Source organism: Oncorhynchus tshawytscha, linkage group LG04, assembly GCF_018296145.1.
Source record: "Oncorhynchus tshawytscha isolate Ot180627B linkage group LG04, Otsh_v2.0, whole genome shotgun sequence".
Lineage (NCBI taxonomy): Eukaryota > Metazoa > Chordata > Actinopteri > Salmoniformes > Salmonidae > Oncorhynchus > Oncorhynchus tshawytscha.
In genome coordinates this window covers 49,515,561-49,539,742 of record NC_056432.1, presented here as the reverse complement: position 1 = coordinate 49,539,742, position 24,182 = coordinate 49,515,561, and the positions used below count along the sequence as shown (strand labels likewise).

The 24,182-nt window shown below is 42.8% G+C and overlaps 1 protein-coding gene across 2 annotated transcripts in view; it reads right to left on the bottom strand.

Moving 5' to 3' along the window:
- The window catches only part of LOC112248953 (C-Jun-amino-terminal kinase-interacting protein 1), a 125,898-nt gene that overhangs the window by 85,935 nt on the left and 15,781 nt on the right, over positions 1 to 24,182 (bottom strand). Inside the window, exon 2 of one of the 2 annotated variants that reach the window (XM_042320842.1) lies at positions 19,122 to 19,183. The exons of the other annotated variant lie outside the window; for it this stretch is intronic. Within the exon in view, the coding sequence (XP_042176776.1) occupies positions 19,122 to 19,183 (62 nt within the window). The remainder of the gene's footprint in view (positions 1 to 19,121; positions 19,184 to 24,182) is intronic. 2 annotated transcript variants of the gene reach the window in all.

The window sequence follows — 24,182 nt, the reverse complement described above, 5'->3', positions numbered from 1 at the left end:
TACAAACAGCATTGATTTGATGTTCCATAGGGCGGCGGACAATTGGCCCAGCATCGTCCGGGTTTGGCCGGAGTAGGCCGTACTTGTAAATAAGAATTTGTTCTTAACTGGCTTGCCTGGTAAAATAAAAAATATTAAATTAACGATGTCTGTGCCATGTCTCCCAATGTACTGTTAGATGATTATAATATCCACGTTGATGCTATTGGAAAATATACTTTTGCTGCTGTCTTTATGTTATCACTCTATGGTCTTGATATCTTTCAAAATGTTACTGGTCACATTTCGATTTAGTCTGCTCCGCTGGTATATATTGCTCCTTGCAATATAACTGATGTTGAGCTCCCCATCTCTGATCACAAAGCCCCCCTTTCCAAGCAAAATGTCCAACTCACCATTTCCTTTAGACATTTTTAAAACAGAAAACCCATTGATCTCATGAGCCTTATTAATACATACCCCAGTCCTGATTCCCAGTCCCCTTCTGACCTCATCACTCAAATCAATGACTGCCTTTGCTCTGCCCTGGATATTAAATCAAATGACATTTTATTTGTTACACACACTGAATACAACCGTGAAATGCTTACTAACAAGCCCTTAACCAACAATGTAGTCTTAAGAAAAATAAGTGTTAAGAAAGTTTTTACAAAAAAAAACTAAAGTAATAAATAAATAAAATATAAAAATAACAGTAGCGAGGCTATATACAGGGGGTACCGGTACAGAGTCAACGTGCGTGGGCACAGGTTAGTCAATGTAATTAAAGTATTATGTACATGTAGGTATAGGTAAAGTGACTATGCATAGATAATAAACAGAGAGTAGCAGCAGCGTAAAAATAGGGAGGGGGGGGGTTCAATGCAAATAGTCCGGGTAGCCAACGATGTTAAGATGAAACAGTCAGAGGTCAACAAGCACAACATGGCTTCAGTGTGTAAATCAGCTAGAAAGATGTCGGCATCGAGTAATTGTCTCTGGCCCCCTCCCAGTTAGGGGGAGTGATTTGCTCTACAGCAGAGTCTCACATCTCAATCGGCTGGTTGAAAACTGTTTTCTGCCCCTCGCAAAATAATTTGTAGAAAAATGGCCCTCTTTCTGGGACTCACCCACAAACAGGACCAAGCCTGGCCTGCTGAGGAGTGACGGACTCTATCCTAGCTGGAGGGGTGCTCTCATCTTAACTATGAACATAGACAGGGCTCAAACTCCTCTAGCTCCACAATGAGATAGGGTGCAGGCCAGGCAGCAGCCTGCCAGCTTAGAGGAGTCTGCCACTAGCACAGGCAGTGTAGTCAGCTCAGCTATCCCCATTGAAACCATGTCTGTGCCTCAATCAAAGTTGGGCAAATCTAACCATGGTATCTTTAGCCTTTGCAATCTCACTGGAATAAAGACCTCCTCCATTCCTGTCATTATTGAAAGAGATTGTGATATCTCACATCTCAAAATAGGGCTACTTAATGTTATATCCTAGACTTCCAAGGCAGATATCGTCAATGAACATAATCTTGATGCGATTGGCCTGACTAAAACATGGCTTAAGTCTGATGAATTTACTGTGTTAAATGAGGCCTCTCCTCCTGGTTACACTAGTGAACATATCACCCGCGCATCCCACAAAGGCGGAGATGTTGCTAACATTTACGATGGCAAATTTCAATTTACAAAAAACAAAATGACTGCGTTTCAGTCTTTTGAGCCTCTAATCATGGAATCTATGCAGCCTACTCAGTCACTTGTTATAAAGGTAATCTCCTCGTAGCTACTGTTTACAGGCCTCCTGGGTCGTATACAGCGTTCTTCACTGAGTTCCCTGAATTCCTACCTTGTAGTAATGGCAGATAATATTCAAATTTTTGGTGACTTTATTATTCACATGGAAAAGTCTACAGACCCAATCCAAAAGGCTTTCGGAGCCATCATTGAATCAGTGGGTTGTCTGTGAACCTAACCACTGCTACAGTCATACTCTGCACCTAATAAATATTGTAGATCTTAACGTTTTCCCTCAACATCCTTGACCATCGGACCACCAATTGATTACCAATTTGAAATCGCAACAAAACCCCAAACAAGGATCATCAAAGCCGTGCTATAAAATCCAGACCAACCCAAAGATTCCTAGATGCCCTTCCAGACACCCTCCACCTACCCAAGGACATCGGAGTACAAAAATCGGTTCACAACCTAACCTTGCGTAATACCCAAGATGCAGTCGCACACATAAAAACAAAAAACATTTGTCATAAGAAACTAGCTCTCTGGTATACAGAAAATACCCAAGCCCTGAAGCAAGCTTCCAGAAAAATTGGAACGGAAATGGCGCCCCACCAAACTGGAAGTCTTCCGACTAGCTTGGGAAGACAGTACCATACAATATCGAAGAGCACTCACTGTTGCTCGATCATCCTATTTTTCCCACTTAATTGAGGATAATAAGAACAATACAACATTTATTTTTTATACTGTCGTAAAGCTAATTCAAAATCATTCCCCAAGAGAGGATGGCTTTCACTTCAGCAGTGATAAATCGATGAACATCTTTGACGAAAAGATCTTTAGAAAGCAAATTATGGACTGCTCTATAAATCTGCGTATTTCTCCAAAGCCTGCACAACACTGCCAGGACCAAGGATCAATGAAAACACTTTTTTAATACTATATCTCTTGACACATTCATGAAAATAGTAATGGCCTCTAACCTTCAAGCTGTATACTGGACCCAATTCTAACATGACATTCTTTTGGAGAGATTGGAAACCCAAATTGGTCTACACAGACAAGTTCTGGCCTGGTTTAGATCTTATCTGTTGGAAAGATATCAGTTTGTCTCTGTGGATGGTTTGTCCTCTGACAAATCAATTGTAAGATTCAGTGTTACTCAAGGCTCCGTTTTAGGACCACTATAGTTTTCTCTATATATTCTACCTCTTGGTGATGACATTCTGAAACATAAAGTTAACTTTTAATGCTATGCAGATGATGCACAGCTGTACATTCTGATGAAACATGGTGAAGCTCCAAAATTTCCCTCCCTGGAAACCTGTGTTTCAGACATAAGGAAGTGGATGGCAGCAAATGTTTAACTTTTAAACTCGGACAAAACAGAGATCCTAGTCCTGTGTCCCAAGAAACAAAGATATCTTCTGTTGAATCTGACAATTAATCTTGATGGTTGTACAGTTGTCTCAAATAAAAGAGTGAACCACCTGGTGTTACTCTGGGCCCTGATCTCTCTTTTGACAAACATGTCAAGACTATTTTAAGGACAGCTTTTTTCCACCATCAAAACATTGCAAAAATCTGAAACTTTCTGTCCAAAAATGATGCAGAAAAGTTCATCCATGTTTTTGTCACTTCTAGATTAGACTACTGCAATGTTCTACTGTACTTTCGGGCTACCCGGATAAAGCACTAAATAAACTTCAGTTAGTGCTAAACACAGCTGCTAGAATATTGACTAGAACCAAATAATTTGATCATATTACTCCAGTGCTAGCCTCTCTACACTGGCTTCCTGTAAAGGCTAGGGCTGATTTCAAGGATTTACTGATAACCTACAAAGCATTACATGGGCTTGCTCCTACCTATCTCTCCAATTTGGTCCTGCCGTACATACCTACACGTACGCTACTGTCACACAATGCAGGTCTCCTTATTGTCTCTAGAATTTCTAAATAAACAGCTGGAGGCACGGAATTCTCCCATAGAGCTCAATTTTGTGGAATGGTCTGCCTATCCATGTGGCATACGCAGACTCCGTCTCGACCTTTAAGAATTTATTGAAGACTCATCTCTTCAGTATGTCCAATGATTGAGTGTAGTCTGGCCCAGGGGTGTCAAGGTGAACGGAAAGGCACTGGAGCAACGAACCGCCCTTGTCTCGGCCAGTTGTCCTCTCTCAACCGGGATTTTCTGACTCTAACCCTATTACGGGGCTGAGTAGCTGGCTTTCTTGTGCTCTCTTCCATCCTGTCCCTAGGAGGGACGCTTCACTTAAGTAGGTTGAGTCACAGACGTGATCTTCATGTCAGGGTTTGGCACTCCTCTCGGGTTTGTGCCATAGGGGAGATCTTTGTGGGCTATACTCAGCCTTGTTTCAGGGTAGTAAGTTGGTGTTTTTAACCTCTTGATACTACCCATCCCAGGTCCGGGAGCGTAATCATCAACTGACACTAATTAGCATAACACAACGGACATAAATATTACTAGAAAATATTCCTATTCATGAAATCACAAGTGAAATATATTGAAACACAGCTTAGCCTTTTGGTAATCACCCTGTCATCTCAGATTTTGAAAATATGCTTTACAGCCAAAGCAAGACAAGCATTTGTGTAAGTTTATTGATAGCCTAGCATAGCATTATGACTAGCTAGCAGCAGGCAACCTGGTCACGAAAATCAGAAAAGCAATCAAATTAAACCGTTTACCTTTGATGAGCTTTGGATGTTTTCACTCACGAGACTCCCAGTTAGATAGCAAATGTTCCTTTTTTCCAAAAATATTATTTTTGTAGGCAAAATAGCTCCGTTTGGCTGAGAAATCGGTCACTACAACTCCGAAAAATATTCCAAATTAGCTCCATAATATCGAACGAAACATGGCAAACGTTGTTAATAATCAATCCTCAAGGTGTTTTTCAAATATCTATTTGACAATATATTTAACCGAGACTGGTGGCTTCTTAGTAGGATAGAGAGAAACAATGGCCGCATTTGTCATTTATGCACAAAACACTCTGAGAGACTTCAGCTGACCACTAACGCAATTGTTGACCTTCAGGCTCATTCTTCAAAATAAAAGCCTGAAACTATGTATTGTGACACTAGACACATTAGGGAAGCCATAGAAAAAGGAATCTGGTTGATATCTCATTCACTGCTCAATAGGGATGCCGAGGAACGCAGAGCTTTCTAAATAAGAGTCCCTTCCTGATTGGATTTTTCTCAGGCTTTCGCCTGCAATATCAGTTCTGTTATACTCACAGACAATATTTTTACAGTTTTGGAAACTTTAGAGTGTTTTCTATCCTAAGCCGTCAATTATATGCATATTCTAGCATCTTGTCCTGACAAAATAGCCGTTTACTTTGGGGATGTTATTTTTCCAAAAATGAAAATAGTGCCCCCTAGATTCCAGAGGTTGATATCCCACTAGTAGTGTGAGGGCTGTGCTTTGGCAAAGTGGGTGGGGTTATATCCTACCTGGTTGGCCCTGTCTGGGGGTATCGTCGGACGGGGCCAAGGTGTCTCCCGACCCCTCCTGTCTCAGCCTTCAGTATTTATGCATTGGGGGGCTAGGGTCAGTCTGTTATGTCTGGAGTTTTACTCCTGTCTTATCCGGTGTCCTGTGTGCATTTAAGTATGCTCCCTCTAATATTCTCTCACTCTCCCTCTAACTCCCCTACATAAGGGACGCCGATGGCATTTCCCGTATGATTGATGAGGATCTCCATATTGCAAATCTACGGCCTCTTACTAGACATCCGCAAATGTTTTAAAAATAGTCCAACAGTCTCAGGTCGTGCCCCAGGGTCAGATCTTCCGGGAAGTCAACAAATAAAGCCTCTTGAAGGGCTTTAAAAATACATTTGATTGATTGATTTGATTAGCTGTTCAGGAGTCTTATGGCTTGGGGGTAGAAGCTGTTAAGACGCCTTTTGGATGTAGACTTGACGCTTCAGTACTACTTTCCTTTCTGGTAGCAGAGAAAACAGTCCATGACAAGGGTATCTGGGGTCTTTGGAAATTTATAGGGCCTTCCTCCGACACCGCCTGGTATAGAGGTCCTGGATGGCAGGAAGCTTGGCTCCAGTGATGTACTGGGCCGTACGCACTACCCTCTGTTATGCTATGCGGTCGTAGCCCAAGCAGTTGCCATTCCAGGCAGGGATGCAACTATTCTGGATGCTCTCGATCGAGCACCTGTCAAACTTTTGATGATCTGAGGTCCCATGCCAAATATTTTCAGGCATCTGAGGGGGAATAGGCATTGCTGTACCCTCTTCACGACTGTCTTCATGGGTTTGAACCATAATAGTTTGTTGGCTATGTGGACACCAAGGAACTTGAACCTCTCAACCGGCTCCCCTTCAGGCCCGTCGATGAGAATGGGGGCATGTTCGATCCTCCTTTTCCTGTAGTCCACGATCACCTCCTGTGTCTTGATCAATTTGAGGTTGTTATCCTGGCATCACACTGCCAGGTCTCCTCGTTGTCGGTGATCAGGACTACCACTGTTGGGTCGTTGGCAAAATGAATGATGTTGTTGGAGTCGTGCTTGGCCATGCAGTCATGGGTGAACAGGTAGTACAGGAGGGGACTTAGCACGCACTCCTGAGGGGCCTCCGTGTTGAGGATCATTGTGGCAGATGTGTTGTTACCTACCCTTACCACCTGGGTGCGGCACGTCAGGAAGTCCAGGATCCAGTTGCAGAGGGAGGTGTTTAGTCCCAGGGCTCTTAGCTTTGAGGGCACTATGGGGTTGAACACTGAGCTGCAGTCAATGAACAGCATTCTCACATAGGGGTTCCTTTTGTCCAGGTGGGAAAGGGCAGTGTGGAGTGCAATAGATATTGCGCCATCTGTGGATCTGTAGGGGTGGAATGGAAATTGAAGTGGGTCTAGGCTTTCTGGGATAATGGTGTTGATGTGAGCCATGCCCAGCCTTTCAAAGCACTTCAAAGCACTTTGGCTATAGGCGCGGGTTCTATGGGTCTTTAGTCATGTAGGCAGGTTACCTTGGTGTTCTTGGGCACAGTGACTATGGTGGTCTGCTTGAAACATGTTGGTATTACAGACTCAGTCAGGGACAGGTTGAAAATGTCAGTGAAGACACTTGCCAGTTGGTCAGTGCATGCTCGGATTACATGTCCTGGTAATCGGTCTGGCCATGCGGCCTTGTGAATGTAGACCTGTTTAAAGCTCTTACTCACATCAGCTACAAAGAGCGTGATCACACAGTCGTCCGGAACATCTTGTGCTCTCTTGCATGCTTCAGTGCTGATTGCCTCGAAGCAATCATTAAAGTAATTTAGCTCGTCTGGTAGGCTCGTATCACTGGGCAGCTCCAGGCTGTCCTTCCCTTTGTAGTCCGTAATAGTTGCAAGCCTTGCGACATCCGACAAGCATCGGAGCCGGTGTAGGCTTAGTCCTGTATTGAATCTTATTCCTGTATTGACACTTTATCTGTTTGATGGTTCGTTGGAGGGCATAGCGTGATTTCTTATAAGCGTCCGGTTTGTTCCGCTCCTTGAAACGTGGCAGCTTTACACTTTAGCTCAGTGCGGATTTTGCCTGTAATCCATGGGTTCTGGTGAGGGGTTGTGCGTACGGTCATTGTGGGGACGATGTCATCGATGCACTTGAAGCCAGTGACTGATGTGGTGTACTGCTCAATGCCATCAAAACAATCCCAGAACTTATTCCAGTCTGTACTAGCAAAACACTCATGTAGCTTAGCATCTGCGTCATTGAGCGAGTCACTGGTACTTCCTGCTTTAGTTTAGGCTTGTAAGCAGGAATCAGGAGGATAGAGTTATGGTCAAATTTGCCAAATGGAGGGCAGGGAGAGCTTTGTACGTGTCTCTGTGTGTGGAGTAAAGGTGGTATAGAGTGTTTTCCCTCAGGTTGCACATATACCATGCTGTTAGAAATGAAGTAAAATGGATTTAAGTTTCCTTGCATTACAGTCCCTGGCCATTAGGAGCATTGACTCTTGATGAGCATTTTCCTGTTTGCTTATGGACTTACACAGCTTGTTGAATGCGGTCTTAGTGCCCGCATCAGTTTGTGGTGGTAAATAGACAGCTATGACAAATGTAGATGAAAACGTTCTTTGTAAATAGTGTGGTCTAAAGCTTATCATGAGATACTCTACCTCAGGCGAGGAAACCTTGAGACTTCCTTTATATTAGATTTTGTGCACCAGCTGTTATTTACAAATAGACACAGACCCCTTGTCTTACCCGATGCAAGTGTTCTATCTTGCTGATGCACGGAAAACCCGGTCAGCTGTATGTTATCCATGTTGTCGTTCAGCCACGACTCGGTGAAACATAATATGTTACCATTTTTAATGTCCCGTTGGTAGGATAGTCTTGATCAGATCTCATCCAGTTCATTATGTAATGATTGCACGTTGGTTATTAGGACTGATGGTAGAGGCGGATTTCCCAATCGCCGTCGGATCCTTACAAGTCACCCCGACCCATGTCCCCGATATCTCCGTCTCTTCTTCATGCGAATGACAGAGATTTGGACCTTGTCCGGTGTCTGAAGTAAATCCTTTGCGAACTATTCGTTAAGCAAAAAATCTTTGTCCTGTTCGAGGTGAGTAATCACTGTCTGAATATCCAGAACCTCTTTTCGGTCATAAGAGGAGGTGGCAGAAATATTTTGGACAAAATAAGTTACAAATAACGCGAAAAAACACACACAATAGCAAAATTGCTTTGGAGCCCGTAAATCGGCATCCATCTCCTCCAGTGCCATTCGCTCCCCTCAAAACTCACTCAGTCTCCTTCACTCACACTGCTCCCTGGACCACCCCGGAGCTACGCCTGTTAAAAGCCAGTGCACGGCGCCCTGAGCATTTGTACAAGTAGACTGGTCGGGTAGTTCACTCTCAAACATACACATATCACCTGTTAAAATATAAGAATGCCATCTCAGCTGCAAGTACATCCTATTACTCCGACATCATCAACTCTGGTAAAAACAACCCAAAAGTCCACTTCTCCACATTGAACTTCCTACTTCAGCCCCCTGACAACTTCCCTGCAGAACCTTCCCTCAAGCAGTTCAGATGAACATGAACATGAACAACTTCTGTCCATCTTAAACCTTCCCTTCCTCTCCAAAATACTGGAGTGGGTTGTGGCCACTCAATCACATAACCTTCACGAACCATTCCAGTCTGGTTTCCGCTCCAAACATAACACTGAAACAGCCCTGGTCAAAATCAGTAACAACTCCCTGCATGCAGCTGACTCAGGGTGGCTATCCATCCTCATCCTCCTCGAGCTGAATGCAGCCTTCCATACCATCTCCTACCCACTCCTCATGAAACGTCTAGTTGGTGTCATGGGTGTTGCACTCTCCTGGTTTTCCTCCTACCTCACTGACCATCAACAGTTTGTGCAACTGAAAAATCCCAGATCAGGGTGCGTGACCTACCCCTGGGAAAGATGCAATATCAAAGTTCACTTCCATTGCAATGCAGATGACACCAAGATGACACCTCCCAACAAACCCACCACTCCCCTCCCTCCCACCTCCCGCATCAGCTGCCTTCAAGACATCCAGAGCTGGATGAGAATGAACCTCCTAAAACATAACAGCAGAGGTCATGCTCATCTGCTCCAAATCCAATCCATCATTTGAACCCCACATAAAAACCATCACCAGAATATAATTTTCAAACACACACGGTCACGTTGTACTGTGCAATTATGGCTATTAGCAGGTAGCTGGACAATATACTTGCCTAGAAGGAGGGTATGGGGAGAATTCTATTGTCAAATGTATTTCTAAGTTAGGTTGGCTGTATCATGTAATTGTTTGCTATTTCAGTTTAATCCACCAGAAAAGACAAAACAAATAATACCACAAACAGCATTATTATATATTATCAAGTTGATGGCACAGTCATATAGCTGGCACCTACATAAAGCTGAGTAACTCATTCATTCATGGCTTTGGATCTAAATAAATAAGGACCAACATTCTTTCTGATAGTCTTAAATAAATACATGTTTTGGTTATCCTGACCGGGACATTATGGGCTATTAGCAGCACAATATACCTTTACCAACACCTCACTGTATTTTGATACTTTGTGACTTTGTGGATGGGGGCTCCGCAGTGGATGGGAGCTCCCGCAGTGCAAACAGATGCAGGTTCGATACCCGTGCCGGCCTCTATATGTAATTATTGGTGGAGAGTCATGTCATATTTTTCGATATACTGTAGGCCTACTGTAGTCTCACTAGTGTTGAGCAATGTGATGTTAAAAGTGGTGTAGGTATTATTTATTTAAAGAGCATATTGAAGTTAGAAGCAATAGGATTTGAAGCAATGGCCTGCATCTCTTTTAGCACCGCAGCACGCGTGCAAAAAGTAGGCCCAAAATGAAACCTGACCTAAATTTGAGGTGGTTTTGGGTGACAGCGGCAAAACCGTTGAGGCTAGAAACACAATTCAATCCCAGGAACGTTCCTAAGGTCTTCCCGGTCTGTGCAAGCCTACCCTTGACCATGTTGAACTAACCCTTAACAGTGAAAACAGTGAATATTTCTTATAACAGTAGACATTGACATCTCTCTCCATAGGAAAACATTGCCTGCTGCCATAACTTCAACCTGATGCCTATGTGGATTATGATTGCCATATCAATCGTCTTCAATAACAATCCATCAGGCCACTATAAGGATGACCTGTGTTGATTTTAAGATTCCTGGAGTAACCGGAAGTGGTTAAATTGACCCTAATTTTTTATTTTATTTCACTGTTAATCAGTCAGTTCTTAATGTAAAGACTTGAAACTCAGGATTCTGGGTAAGGGTGTCCCAAGGAGGATATTTTTTTACTCTCAGCTTCCTGTGACAACCTGGGTCATAGCGGCAGTGTCTATTTCCAATAAGTTTAAACAGTGATTTAACATCACCAAATGGACAGGCTGAAATCAACACCAACGAGCGATGGAGAGGAACCACTATCACTGCTCAGCCATCCCGAGAACAATGAGCAAGTCAATTGGGAATTTCAGCAATATATTAGAGCATGTCCAAATCGTGATGGTAAATGCCAATTGTAAAGTATTGCTAATGGACAGTGTACATTTACAATACATTTAACTAGAGATTTACCATCACCTCATGGACAGGCTGAAATCAACACCAACGAGCAAAGGAGAGGAACCACTACTGCTCGGTACTGCTCGGCAGTACCGAGTTCAATGAGCAAGTCAATTGGGAATTTCAGCAATATATTGGAGCATGTCCAATTCGTGATGGTAAATGCCTATTGAAATGTATTGCTAATGGACATTGTCCGATATTAATAATACATTGCCAGTCTTAACATGTTATACGGCAGGTGGACAGTGTCCATTGCCAATATATTCCTTTTGGACAGTGTCCATTACACATTTGCTATATTGTCAGTGTGACCATGCTCTTCTGCAAGTTGACAGTGTCCAATGCCAATACATATCCATTTGGACTTCCCATTATGAAATTGACAGGTTGAATCAACACCAACGAGAAATTCTGACTTCCTATGACTTCCTATGATCAAACATGACAAAAATACCTTCTTTGATTCAGTTGGTTGATTCAGGCCATCTCGACATTACTTTTTTATTTTTTATTTCACCTTTATTTAACCAGGTAGGCCAGTTAAGAAACAAGTTCTCATTTACAACTGCGCACTGGCCAAGATAAAGCAAAGAAATTCGACAAAAACAACAACACAGAGTTACTTATAAACAAACGCACAGTTAAATAACACAATAGAAAAATCCATGTACAGTGTGTGCAAATCTAGAAGAGTAGAGAGGTAAGGCAGTAAATAGGCCATAGAGGCAAAAAAAAACAATTTAGCATTAACACTGGAGTGATAGATGTGCTGATGATGATGTGCAAGTAGAGATACTGGGGTGCAAAAGACCAAGAGGATAAGTAAAAATATGGGGATGAGGTAGTTGGGTGTGCTTTTTATAGATTGGCTGTGTACAGGTACAGTGATTGGTAAGCTGCTCTGACAGCTGATGCTTAAAGTTAGAGAGGGAGATATGAGACTCCAGCTTCAGTGATATTTTCAATTAGTTCCAGTCACTGGCAGCAGAGAACTGGAAGGAAAGGCGGCCAAAGTAATTGTTGGCTTTGGGGATGACCAGTGAAATATACCTGCTGGAGCGCGTGATACCGGTGGGTGTTGCTATGGTGACCATGAGAGCTGAGATAAGGCGGGACTTTACCTAGCATATACTTATAGATGACCTGGAGCCAGTGGGTTTGGCGACGAATATGTAGTGAGGGCCAGACAACGAGAGCATACAGGTCGCAGTGGTGGGTAGTATATGGGGCTTTGGTGACAAAATGGATGGCACTGTGATAGACTACATCCAATTTGCTGACTAGAGTGTTGGAGGCTATTTTGTAAATGACATCGCCAAAGTCAAGGATCGGTAGGATGGTCAAATTTACGAGGGCATGTTTGGCAGCATGAGTGAAGGAGGCTTTGTTGTGAAACAGGAAGCCGATTTTAGATGTAATTTTGGATTGGAAATGCTTAATATGAGTCTGGAAGGAGAGTTTACAGTTTAACTTCTTATGGTATAGGGGACGCTTGCATCCCACTTGGGAAAAAAACAGGGAAAATGCAGCGCGGCAAATTCAAATAATATTCATTAAATCACACATGTAAGATACTCAATTAAAGCTACACTCGTTGTGAATCCAGCTAACATGTCAGATTTTAAAAAGCGTTTCAGCGAAAGCATTAAAACCTGTTAAGCCTCCCCCCTACTTTTTCGGAAATTCTGTTAAAAATCGCGCAACATTTTGGCGTCCTGCTACTCAGGCCAGGAATATAGTATATGCATATGATTAGTATGTGTGGATAGAAAACACTCAGACGTTTCCAAAACTGTTTAAATCACGGCTGTGACTATAACAGAACGTCTGTTTCATCGAAAAGCGCAGGAAAATCTGATCACTGGAGATGGAAAAAAATATCCATGCGCCACTTCAACCCATTGTTAAAGGTGAACCGTATTAAATGAGGCCGAGCTTGCAGTACCTACAGCTTCCACAGGATGTATAGAGTCTCCTCATTTGATTCTGATTTGATTCTTGGTAGATCCGACCAAAGGGAACCGATTCCCTCCGACCACCAACCTGAGGCATTGTCTCTGTGTTTTTCCGGACATTTTTTCCACACGACCAACTATCGAATTTACATCGCCTCCTGATGATTTTTATAGCTTATTAACGTGTAGTAATACCTAAAGTTGCATTAGAAAGGTATTTCGAAGTGTTTTGTGAAAGTTTATCGTCGAATTTTTAACTTTTAAAAAATGACGTTACGTTATGAAACGCTATTTTTTTCCGTTTATCACACAGTCTTCATAGATCGATATCTAGGCTATATATGGACCGATTTAATCCAAAAAAAGACCCAGTATTGATTATGGGACATCAAGGTGTGCCAAGAAAGAAGATGGTCAAAGGTAATTAATGTTTTATATTTTATTGTGCGGTTTGTGTAGCGCCGACTATGCTAATTCTTTTGTTTACATCCCCTACGGGTCTTTTGGGGTGTTGCATGCTATCAGATAATAGCTTCTCATGCTTTCGCCGAAAAGCATTTTAAAAATCTGACTCGGTGGCTAGATTCACAACGACTGTAGCTTTATTTCAATACCAAGCATGTGTATTTTAATGAACGTTTGCGTTTTAACTAATACTATTAGCGTGTAGCGTAGCGCATTTGCATTTCCAGAGCTCTAGGTGGGACGTCTGCGTCTCAAGTAGGATCAAGAGGTTTAAGAAGCTATTATCTGATGATAGCACAATGTCAATAAAGAGGGTAGCATATTTCAAACCTGCAGGCGCTACACAAAACGCTGAAATAAAATATAAAACATGCATTACCTTTGACGAGCTTCTTTTGTTGGCACCAATATTTCCCATAAACATCACAATTGGTCCTTTTTTTCGATTAATTCCGTCCATATATACCCAAAATGTCCATTTATAAAGAGTGTTTGATCCAGAAAAAAACAGCTTACAAAAACACAACGTCACTACAAAACATTTCAAAAGTTGCCTGTAAACTTTGACAAAATATTTCAAACTACTTTTGTAATACAACTTTAGGTATTTTAAAACGTTAATAATCTATCAAATTGTAGATGGGGCAATCTGTATTCAATACAGCAAGTAAAAAAATCATGCTCCTTTTTACGTCTTGTGCAACTCTCAATAGTGTAACGTTATTCCAGCATGTGCTTCTTCTTCTTTGCACAAATGAATAACCTCAACCAAATTCCAAAGACTTCTGACATCCAGTGGAAGTGGCAGGAACTGAAAAATGGTTCCTATCAAATATCCCTTGGCAAAGACAACTGAGGGAGCAGTCAGAGGCAAAAATGTTTTTATAATTCTGAACAGTTAGTCCTCAGGGTTTTGCCTGCTACATAAGTTATGTTATACTCACAGACATGATTCAAACAGTTTTAGAAACTTCAGAGTGTTTTCTATCCACATCTACTAATAATATGGCATGAGTAGCAGGAAGTTGAAATTGGACACGCTATTTATCCAAAAGTGAAAATGCTGCCCCCTATACCTTAAAAGGCTAACCAGACACCTAGGTATTTGTAGTTGTCCACATATTCTATGTCAGAACCGTCCAGAGCAGTGATTCTTGTCGGACGGGAGGGTGCGGGCAGCAATCGGTTGAAGAGCAAAAGAGCACTTAGTTTAACTTATCATAGGAGTAGGGGTGTTAACCCCGGTGTCCTGGCTAAATTCCCAATCTGGCCCTCGTACCATCATGGTCACCTAATAATCTCCAGTTTACAATTGGCTCATTCATCCCCATCCTCTCCCCTGTAACTATTCCCCAGGTCGTTGCTGTAAATGAGAACGTGTTCTCAGTCAACTTACCTGGTAAAATAACGGATAAAAAAATATATTTAAAAAAATAGCATTTAAAAGAAGTTGGAGGCCATGGAAGGAGTGGTGTATGGCATTAAAGCTCATTTGGAGGTTTGTTAGCACAGTGTCCAAAGAAGGGACAGATGTATACAGAATGGTGTTGTCTGCTTAGAGGTGGATCAGAGAATCACCAGCAGCAAGTGCGACATCATTGATATATACAGCGAAAAGAGTCGTCCCAGGAATTGAACCCTGTGGCACCCCCCCATAGAGACTGCCAGAGGTCCGGACAACAGGCCCTCCAATTTGACACACTGAACTCTATCTGAGAAGTAGTTTGTGAACCAGGCGAGGCAGTCATTTGAGAAGCCAAGGCTATTGAGTCTGTCGATAAGAATGCGGTGATTGACAGAGTAGAAAGCCTTAACCAGGTCGATGAAGACGCCTGCGCAGTACTGTCTTTTATCGATGGTGGTTATGACATAGTTTAGGACCTTGAGAGTGGTTAAGGTGCACCCATAACCAGCTCGGAAAACAGATTGCATAGTGGAGAAGGGACGGTGGCATTTGAAATGGTCAGTGATCTGTTTGTTAACTTGACTTTCAAAGATTTTAGAAAGGCAGTGCAGGATGGATATAGGTCTATAACAGTTTGGGTCTCGATTGTCTCCCCCTTTGAAGAGGGGGATGACCATGGCAGCTTTCCAACTGTTGGGGACCTCAGACGATACAAAAGAAAGGTTGAATAGGCTAGTAATAGGGGTTGCAACAATTTCGGCAGATCATTTTAGAAAGAGAGGGTCTAGCCCAGCTGATTTGTAGGGATCCAGATTTTGCAGCTCTTTTAGAACATCTGCTGTCTGGATTAGGGTGAAAAGAGAAGTGGGGGGGGGGCTTGGGAAAGTTGTGGCAGAGGGTGCTGACATGTTGGCCCGGGGAAGGGGTGGCCAGGTGGAAAACACAGCCAGCCGAAGAAAAATGCTTATTGATATTATCGATTATCATAGCTTTATAAGTGGTGACCGGGTTTCCTATCCCCAGTGCGGTGGGCAGCTGGGAGGAGGTGCTTTTATTCTCCATCAACTTTACAGTGCCCCAACACTTTTTGTAGGGCAGGATATATGCCATTTGCTCATGGTTCACTGACTTTTGGATTTGGAAGCCAACTTCTGATGATCATACATGGCAAATGGACATAACATCCTGATTTAGTACGTTCAATACTTATATAAGCCTTTTGGACATTTCACATGCCATTTGGACATGGTTCTGTTACTTTTGTGTTAGGAACCTGACTTCCTATGATCATATATGGCAAATGGACATAACACCATGATTTAGTACTTTCAATACTTTGTGGCATACAGCAGGTCAGCCACCAGGGGGAGACTCATCAAGGCCTGGTGACAGACAGAGTATACATCACTAGGCAATGACTCCCTCTGCTGGACATTGCCAGGTCTCGACAGGCTCTCCAGCCAAGGCTATTTGGGGTTGATTGGGGTTGGTGAGTAATCAAGGGCGGATTTCTCACCAGCTGTATGAGTCCCATAAAGCTGCCAAAAGGGCAGCGCACAGGGGAGAGACTGGGGGAAGAAAGGACTCCCGTAAAGTTGGGGATGATTACAGACATAACAGGAGGGAGTTCAGTTTTTGATCCCCACAGGATAGGGCAAGACCCGGAGCCCAGAAGACGGTATCCCAGAGAGGGTCTCATGGGGGAGACCTATTCTTTTCTTTTTAACCATTAGCTTAATAAACACCTTTGAAACTGAGCTAATCTTAATCTGTCCGTGTCTAATCTGTGTAAACGTTTTGACCCAACCCCCTGGTCTGCCACAACTTATATATGCCATTTGGACATTTCCTATGCCAGTTGGACATAGTTCTGTGACTTTTGGGTTCAGAACCTGACTTCCTTTGATCATATATGGCAAATGGACAAAACATAGGCCTTATGACAAACTCGCATAAAATAAGACAAATCTATGTCCATGCAGTTCCTAAATATGTACAGTGCCTTGCGAAAGTATTCGGCCCCCTTGAACTTTGCGACCTTTTGCCACATTTCAGGCTTCACACGTGAAGAATCAACAACAAGTGGGACACAATCATGAAGTGGAAAGACATTTATTGGATATTTCAAACTTTTTTAACAAATCAAAAACTGAAAAATTGGGCGTGCAAAATTATTCAGCCCCTTTACTTTCAGTGCAGCAAACTCTCTCCAGAAGTTCAGTGAGGATCTCTGAATGATATAATGTTGACCTAAATGACTAATGATGATAAATACAATCCACCTGTGTGTAATCAAGTCTCCGTATAAATGCACCTGCACTGTGATAGTCTCAGAGGTCCGTTAAAAGCGCAGAGAGCATCATGAAGAACAAGGAACACACCAGGCAGGTCCGAGATACTGTTGTGAAGAACTTTAAAGCCGGATTTGGATACAAAAAGATTTCCCAAGCTTTAAACATCCCAAGGAGCACTGTGCAAGCGATAATATTGAAATGGAAGGAGTATCAGACCACTGCAAATCTACCAAGACCTGGCCGTCCCTCTAAACTTTCAGCTCATACAAGGAGAAGACTGATCAGAGATGCAGCCAAGAGGCCCATGATCACTCTGGATGAACTGCAGAGATCTACAGCTGAGGTGGGAGACTCTGTCCATAGGACAACAATCAGTCGTATATTGCACAAATCTGGCCTTTATGGAAGAGTGGCAAGAAGAAAGCCATTTCTTAAAGATATCCATAAAAAGTGTTGTTTAAAGTTTGCCACAAGCCACCTGGGAGACACACCAAACATGTGGAAGAAGGTGCTCTGGTCAGATGAAACCAAAATGGAACTTTTTGGCAACAATGCAAAACGTTATGTTTGGCGTAAAAGCAACACAGCTCATCACCCTGAACTCACCATCCCCACTGTCAAACATGGTGGTGGCAGCATCATGGTTTGGGCCTGCTTTTCTTCAGCAGGGACAGGGAAGATGGTTAAAATTGATGGGAAGATGGATGGAGCCAAATACAGGACCATTCTGGAAAAAAACCTGATGGAGTCTGCAAAAGACCTGAGACTGGGATGGAGATTTGTCTTCCATTCCTCACATATCCAGGTGTTAGAATGGTCAAGTCAAAGTCCAGACCTGAATCCAATCGAGAATCTGTGGAAAGAATTGAAAACTGCTGTTCACAAATGCTCTCCATCCAACCTCACTGAGCTCGAGCTGTTTTGCAAGGAGGAATGGGAAAAAATTTCAGTCTCTCAATGTGCAAAACTGATAGAGACATACCCCAAGCGACTTACAGCTGTAATCGCAGCAAAAGGTGGCGCTGCAAAGTATTAACTTAACTTAAATTTTTCAGTTTTTGATTTGTTTAAAAAGTTTGAAATATCCAATAAATGTCGTTCCACTTCATGATTGTGTCCCACTTGTTGTTGATTCTTCACAAAAAAATACAGTTTTATATCTTTATGTTTGAAGCCTGAAATGTGGCAAAAGGTTGCAATGTTCAAGGGGGCCGAATACTTTCGCAAGGCACTGTATAATTAACTAAAAAATTTATTTAAAAAATGGTCCAAAACACACGTTTTACGAGGTTTTAACATTTTGAAACATTTTTAAGATTTCACACTTGAGACCTCACTTTCAGACCATTTCGCATATGAAATCCTACAGTGGAGAGCGCTCGCCCCCTTTTGGATTTTTGGTTTTAAAACACTGAGCATCTGACATGTTCCATTTGCTATATGGTTTTGACCAACTGCCGCCCAATTGAATGGTATTTGCGATTGTGTATATGGTTGGCCCAATGCCAATAATATGCCATTCATTTTGTCCATTTCATAGGGGATCCCCTTACCTTCCTTCCCGGTAGGGTTAGAGTTACAGTTTATGGCCTACCTGGCAGGTGTAAAGTGTCCAGGCTTTGAGTGTCCTGCCCCTCATGTAGGTCCAGTTTATCCTGCCTCCATGGTTGGTTTAGAGTTCCCATCCTTCCAGGTAGGGTTACAGTTCCCTTCCTTCCCGGGTAGGGTCAGAGTTCCACTCCTTCCCGGTAAGGTCAGAGTTCCCTTCCTTCCTTGTAGGGTCAGAGTTCCCTTCATTTCAAGTAGGGTCATGTTTTGAGTTCCCTGCCTTCCAAGTAAGCCAAGTATGTCATGACCCTCAAGTAGGTCTAATATATCCTGCCCTGCATGGACCGCAGACCCCCTCCTTATTGGGTACGCAGCATCCTAGCCTGCCAGGCTTAGAGCCCCCTGCGATGCTAGGCCCAAACTTAGCTTGTTAGCCCCATCTGCAGGTCTGCAGTCTCATGCCCTGCTTAGATCTCAGCACCCTGCACAACACATTTCTTGGCTAGCTAGCAAGCAAGCCTAAATGGAGCAAAAAACAGCTAGCTGAATTTCAACAAAAAAAATAAACAGATAATGATACGAATTCTTACCTCCACACCAATCGGGAAAGAGGGATTTGTCCTGCCAAAGCATCAATTGCCCTGTTTAGTCCCTGAAAGAAAACAAGTCAAATCAAAATCAAATCACATGTTATTTGCCACATGCACCGAATACAGTGAAATGCATATTTATAAGCCCTTAACCAACAATGCAGTTCAAGAAATGGAGTTAAGAAAATATTTACCAAAAAACTAAAGTTAATTAAAGTAAATTTAAGTAACACAACAAAACTACATAACAATAACAAGGCTATACACAGGGGGTACTGGTAGCGAGTCAATGTGTGGGGGTACAGGATAGTCGAGGTAATTTGTTAAGTGACTATGGGTAGATTATAAACAGCGAGTAGCAGCAGTGTAAAACTAAAGTGTCATTGTGAATAATCAGGATGGCCATTTGATTAATTTGGTACTCGACTTCGGTACCGCTTGCCGTGCGGTAGCAGAGGGAACAGTCTATGACTTGGCGGACTGGAGTCCTTAATCTTTTGGGCCATCCTCTGACACCGCCTAGTGTATACAGTTGAAGTCGGAAGTCAACATACACCTTAGCCAAATACATTTGAAGTCGTAAGTTTACATACACTTAGGTTGGAGTCATTAAAACTTGTTTTTAACCCACTCCACAAATGTCTTGTTAACAAACTATAGTTTTGGAAAGTTGGTTAGGACATCTACTTTGTGCATGACACAATACATTTTTCCACAATTGTTTACAGACAGATTATTTCACTTATAATTCACTGTATCACAATTACAGTGGGTCAGAAGTTTACATAAACTAAGTTGACTGTGACTCTAAATAGCTTGGAAAATTCCAGAAAATTATGTCATGGCTTTAGGAGCTTCTGATAGGCTAATTGACATAATTTGAGTCAATTGGAAGTGTACCTGAGGATGTATTTCAAGGCCTACCTTCAAACTCAGTGCCTCTTTGCTTGACATCATGGGAAAATCAAAAGAAAACAGCCAAGACCTCAGAAAATAAATTCTAGACCTCCACAAGTCTGGTTCATCTTTGGGAGCAATTTCCAAACGCCTGAAGTTACCATGTTCATCTGTACAAACAATAGTACGCAAGCATAAACACTATGGGTCCACGCAGGCGTCATAGCTCTCAGGAAGGAGACTCATTCTGTCTCCTGGAGATGAACGTACTTAGGTGCAAAAAGTGCAAATCAATCCCAGAACAACAGCAATGGACCTTGGGAAGATTCTGGAGGAAACAGGTACAAAAGTGTCTATATCCACAGTAAAACGAGTTCTATATCGACATAACCTCAAAGGCCGCTCAGCAAGGAAGAAGCCACTGCTCCAAAACCGCCATAAAAAAGCCTGACTACGGTTTGCAACTGCACATGGGACAAAGATCATACTTTTTGGAGAAATGTCCTCTGGTCTGATGAAACAAAAATAGAACTGTTTGGCCATAATGACCATTGTTATGTTTGGAGGAAAAAGGGGGAGGCTTGCAAGCCAAAGAACACCATCCCAGCCATGAAGCATGGGGGTGGCAGCATCATGTTGTGTGGGTGCTTTGCTGCAGGAGGGACTGGTGCACTTCACAAAATAGATGGCTTCATGAGGAAGGACAATTATGTAGATATATTGAAGCAACATCTCAAGACATCAGTCAGGAAGTTGGTGGCAAACGGGTCTTCCCATTTAAACTGAGTTTAAATGTATTTGGCTAAGGTGTATGTAAACTTTCGACATCCACTGTTTATGTAAACTCGGCAGTACAGAACAGCAGCCTCTGGTAAGACAACGGGTGACAGTCTATGTATATTTGTAATCAACAGCTGGTGCACGATATCGAAGGAAGTCTCAAGGTTTTGCTCGCTTGAGGTAGAGTATCTCATGACAAGCTGTAGACCACACTATCTACCTAGAGAGTGTTCATCTGTATTTTTTGTAGCTGTTTTGCTAGCACAGACTGGAATAAGTTCCAGGATTCTTCCGATAGTATTGAGGCGTACACCACATCAGTCACTGGCTTCATTAATAAGTGCATCGATGACGTCGTCCCCACAGTGACTGTACGTACATACCCCAACCAGATCCTATGGATTACAGGCAACATCCCCACTGAGCTAAAGGGTAGAGCTGCCGCTTTCAAGGAGCAGGACTCAAACCCGGATGCTTATAAGAAATCCCGATATGCCCTCCTACGAACCATCAATCAGGCAAAGCGCCAATACAGGACTAAGATTGTATCGAACTACACCGGCTCCAACACTCGTCAGATGTGGCAATGCCTGCAAAGGGAAGCAACCTAGACCTACCCAGTGACACGAGCGTAACAGACAAGCTAAATAACCTCTATGCTCGCTTTGAGGAAAGTAACACTGAATCATGCATGAGAGCATCAGCTGTTCCGGACGATTGTGTGATCACACTCTTCACAGCCGATGTGAGCAAGACCTTTAAACAGGTCAACATTCACAAGGCCTAAGGCCCAGACGGATTACCAAGACGTGTACTCCGAGCATGTGCTGACCAACTGGCAACTGTCTTCACTGACATTTTCAACCTCTGCCTGTCATAACATGTTTCAAGCAGACCACCATAGTCCCTGTGCCCAACAACACTAAGGTCACCTGCCTAAACATCTACCAACCTGTAACACTCATGTCTTTATCCATGAAGTGCTTTGAAAGGCTGTTCATGGCTCACATCAACACCATTATCCCAGAACCCTGGGACTAAACATCTCCCTCTGCAACTGGATCCTGGACTTCTTGATGGGCCACCCCCAGGTGGTAAGGGTAGGTAACAACACATCCGGCATGCTGATCCTCAACACAGAGGCCCCTCAGGGTTGTGTGCTCAGTCCTCTCCTGTACTCTCTGTTCACTCATGACTGCATGGCCAGGCACGACTCCAACACCATCATTAAGTTTGCCAATGACACAACAGTCGTAGGCCTGATCACCGACAACGACGAGACTGCCTATAGGGAGGAGGTCAGAGACCTGGTAGTGTGGTGCCAGGACAGCAACCTCTCCCTCAATGTGATCAAGACAAAGGAGATGATTGTGGACTACAGGAAAAGGACGACCTAGCATGCCCCAATTCTCATTGATGGGGCTGTAGTGGAGCAGGTTGAGAGCTTCAAGTTCTTTGGTGTCCACATCACCAACAAACATGGTCCAAGCACGCCAAGACAGTCGTGAAGAAGGTAGGACAAAACCTATTCCCCCTCAGGAGACAGAACATATGTGGCATGGGTCTTCAGATCATCAAAATGTTCTACAGCTGCACCATGGAGAGCATCCTGACTGGTTGCGTCACTGCCCAGTATGGCAACTGCTCGGCCTCCGACCACAAGGTACTACAGAGGGTAGAGCGTGCAGCCCAGTACATCACTTGGCCCAAGCTTCATGCCATCCAGGACCTCTATACCAGGCGGTGTCAGGAAGGCCCTATAAATTGTCAGACTCCAGCCACCCTAGTTATACACTGTTCTCTCTGCTACCGCATTTCAAGCAGTAATGGAGCGCCAAGTCTAGGACCCAGAGGCTTCTAAACAGCGTCTACCCCCAAGCCATTAGACTCCTGAACATCTAATCAAATGGCTATCCAGACTATTTGCATTGCCCCCCCTCACATATTACCTGAATTACCTCGACTAACCGGTGCCCCCACACTTTGACTCTGTAAAGTTACCTCCTGTATATAGCCTCGCTACTGTTATTTTACTGCTGCTCTTTAATTATTTGTTACTTTAATTTCTTATTCTTATTCTTATTATTTTTTTGAAACTGCATTGTTGGTTGGGGCTTTTAAGTAAGCATTTCATTGCAAGGTCTACACATGTGACAAATAAAATGTGATTTGATTTGATTTTGTTCTGACTTGTTGCACCCTCTACAACCACTGGGATTATTATTATTTGACCCTGCTGATCATCTATGAACATTTGAATATCTTGGCCATGTTTTGTTATAATCTCCACCTGGCACAGCCAGAAGAGGTGTCACGTTCTGAACTTAGTTCCTTTGTTTTGTCTTTGTTTTAGTATGGTCAGGGCGTGAGTTGGGGTGGGCAGTCTATGTTATTTTTTCTATAATTTGCGATTTCTGTGTTTGGCCTGGTATGGTTCTCAATCAGAGGCAGCTGTCAATCGTTGTCCCTGATTGAGAACCATACTTAGGTAACCTGCTTTCACCTTTGAGTTGTGGGTGATTATTTTTCCGTTTCAGTGTTTGCACCATTCGGATCTGTTTCGGTTTTCATTTTGATTCTCTTGTTCTTTTGTATTTTGTATTCATTTTCCATTAAATCACATTATGGATACATACCACGCTGCATTTTGGTCCTCCGATCCTTCCTACTACTCCTCCTCAGAGGAGGAAGAAGAAACCCGTTACAAGAGGATTGGCCACCCCTCAGAGCCTGGTTCCTCTCCAGGTTTCTTCCTGGGTTCTGGCTTTTCTAGGGAGTTTTTCCTATACACCGTACACCTGCATTCTACACCTGCATTGCTTGCTGTTTGGGGTATTAGGCTGAGTTTCTGTACAGCACTTTGTGACATCAGCTGATGTAAGAAGGTTTTATAAATACATTTGATTGATTGTTGCAGTCTATATTCAGAACCATATTCCTGTAAAGCTTAGAGAGGATCTCATGTGAGATACTGTTGGCTACAGGTTCATCTGCCCAAGTGCTAACAGTCAATATCTGGATAATATGTGTGAAATGCTTGATAATGTATGTGTTGCCACTCAAGAAAAAGCTTAAAACGGTAACCAGAGCCTGCATCCTGGTTCAGGTTAGCAGTCAACATATCAGGGTATTTAAAAACAGCACAGGAATAAAGTCATGCACATGTACTGATCACATCTTTACTAATGCTGCAAAAATCTGTTTTAAAGCAGTATCCAAAACCAATTGGATGTAGTGATCACAATGCAGTAGCCATATCTAGAAAAATGAAAGTTCCAAAGGCTAGTTCTAATATAGTGTATGAGAGGTCATACAATACGTTTTGCAATGATTCCTAAGTTGATGATGTAAAGAATATTTGTTTGTATGTGGTGTGTAATGAGA